A 1,039-nucleotide genomic window follows, 5' to 3' on the forward strand; every position below is an offset into this window, starting at 1 on the left:
ATGTACATTATTTGTGTACTAAACGTTTATTATTTGATAGTATATACCAAATAATGTATCTTTAAAAAATGAATCTTTAGTATAATAAAAATGTACTTTATGTAACCGAACCCAAGTGTCAATATTAGAAGTCGTGATAACACGGGGCGCCGTTGACACGATGGAGAGCGCTCGACGCCCACTAGCCACACTATTGTAGCTCGAGGAGTTCAGGAGACCCTTTTTATCGGCCGGTAGGGACCACTGGCCTTGAGACCGCCCCCCGCCCCTTAGCGGTAAGTTGGTAAACCCCATGGGTCAACCTACCCCTCTATGCTCAACATATATTCCACCCCCCCCCCCCCCCCCCCTTCTCCCCCCTTCACACTCTCTCTGTATCGCCTCACACCCAAGTCCGTAATGGATGGGTAGTTAATATTATAGCCCAAAGTCACAACCCTTTACACTAAAATGCAATGAAATTTAACTTAGAAACATTTCTATCTTACCTGTGTTGCATTCACACAAATCTATAGTTCACCAAACATGGCTAGGAAAATACTTCACAAAGCTCATACACAAATGATACAATAAAAAATTAAAACTATTTTATACTTAATTCAACACGATTATAAAGCCATTGATGAACTCTAAATCAACCCATCAAAAAACAAAATTTTCTTCCACCAACATGACATGAACAATTAATTTACAGACCGGTCATGGTGAAACAAGGGTGTCCACATAACTAGTAACCATATAACCAAGATCATAGGGGATGTTAAAATTCTTACCCCTTGTAGCGTTAGGTCTATGGAGCTTCAACTGATGCCCAACCATCATTAGAATATCACCATTTTCCGAAACATGTACAATTGCGAGTTTAGCATTACACAGAGCCATGTATGCCGTGTTCTCTGAACCCCGGGGAAGTGGATGATGAACTGGTAAGTTTGAAATGCAGACTAGTTTAGTCCATGATTCTTCAACTCCAAACTCATTCATCACCCAAACTTCCATTTGACGTTTGAGATGAAAACCTGCAAAAAGCAATCCTCTT

The 1,039-nt window shown here is 40.4% G+C and overlaps 1 protein-coding gene across 1 annotated transcript in view; it reads right to left on the reverse strand.

The window, feature by feature from the left end:
- Positions 1–699: 699 nt before the first annotated feature.
- LOC109174989 (F-box/kelch-repeat protein At3g23880-like) overlaps positions 700–1,039 on the reverse strand; it is a 1,122-nt gene continuing 782 nt past the window's right edge. Inside the window, exon 1 of the mRNA XM_019324236.1 lies at positions 700–1,039. This exon is cut by the window's right edge and continues 782 nt beyond it. Within this exon, the coding sequence (XP_019179781.1) occupies positions 700–1,039 (340 nt within the window).

This window comes from Ipomoea nil, unplaced genomic scaffold (assembly GCF_001879475.1).
Source record: "Ipomoea nil cultivar Tokyo-kokei standard unplaced genomic scaffold, Asagao_1.1 scaffold0679, whole genome shotgun sequence".
NCBI classification, from domain to species: domain Eukaryota; kingdom Viridiplantae; phylum Streptophyta; class Magnoliopsida; order Solanales; family Convolvulaceae; genus Ipomoea; species Ipomoea nil.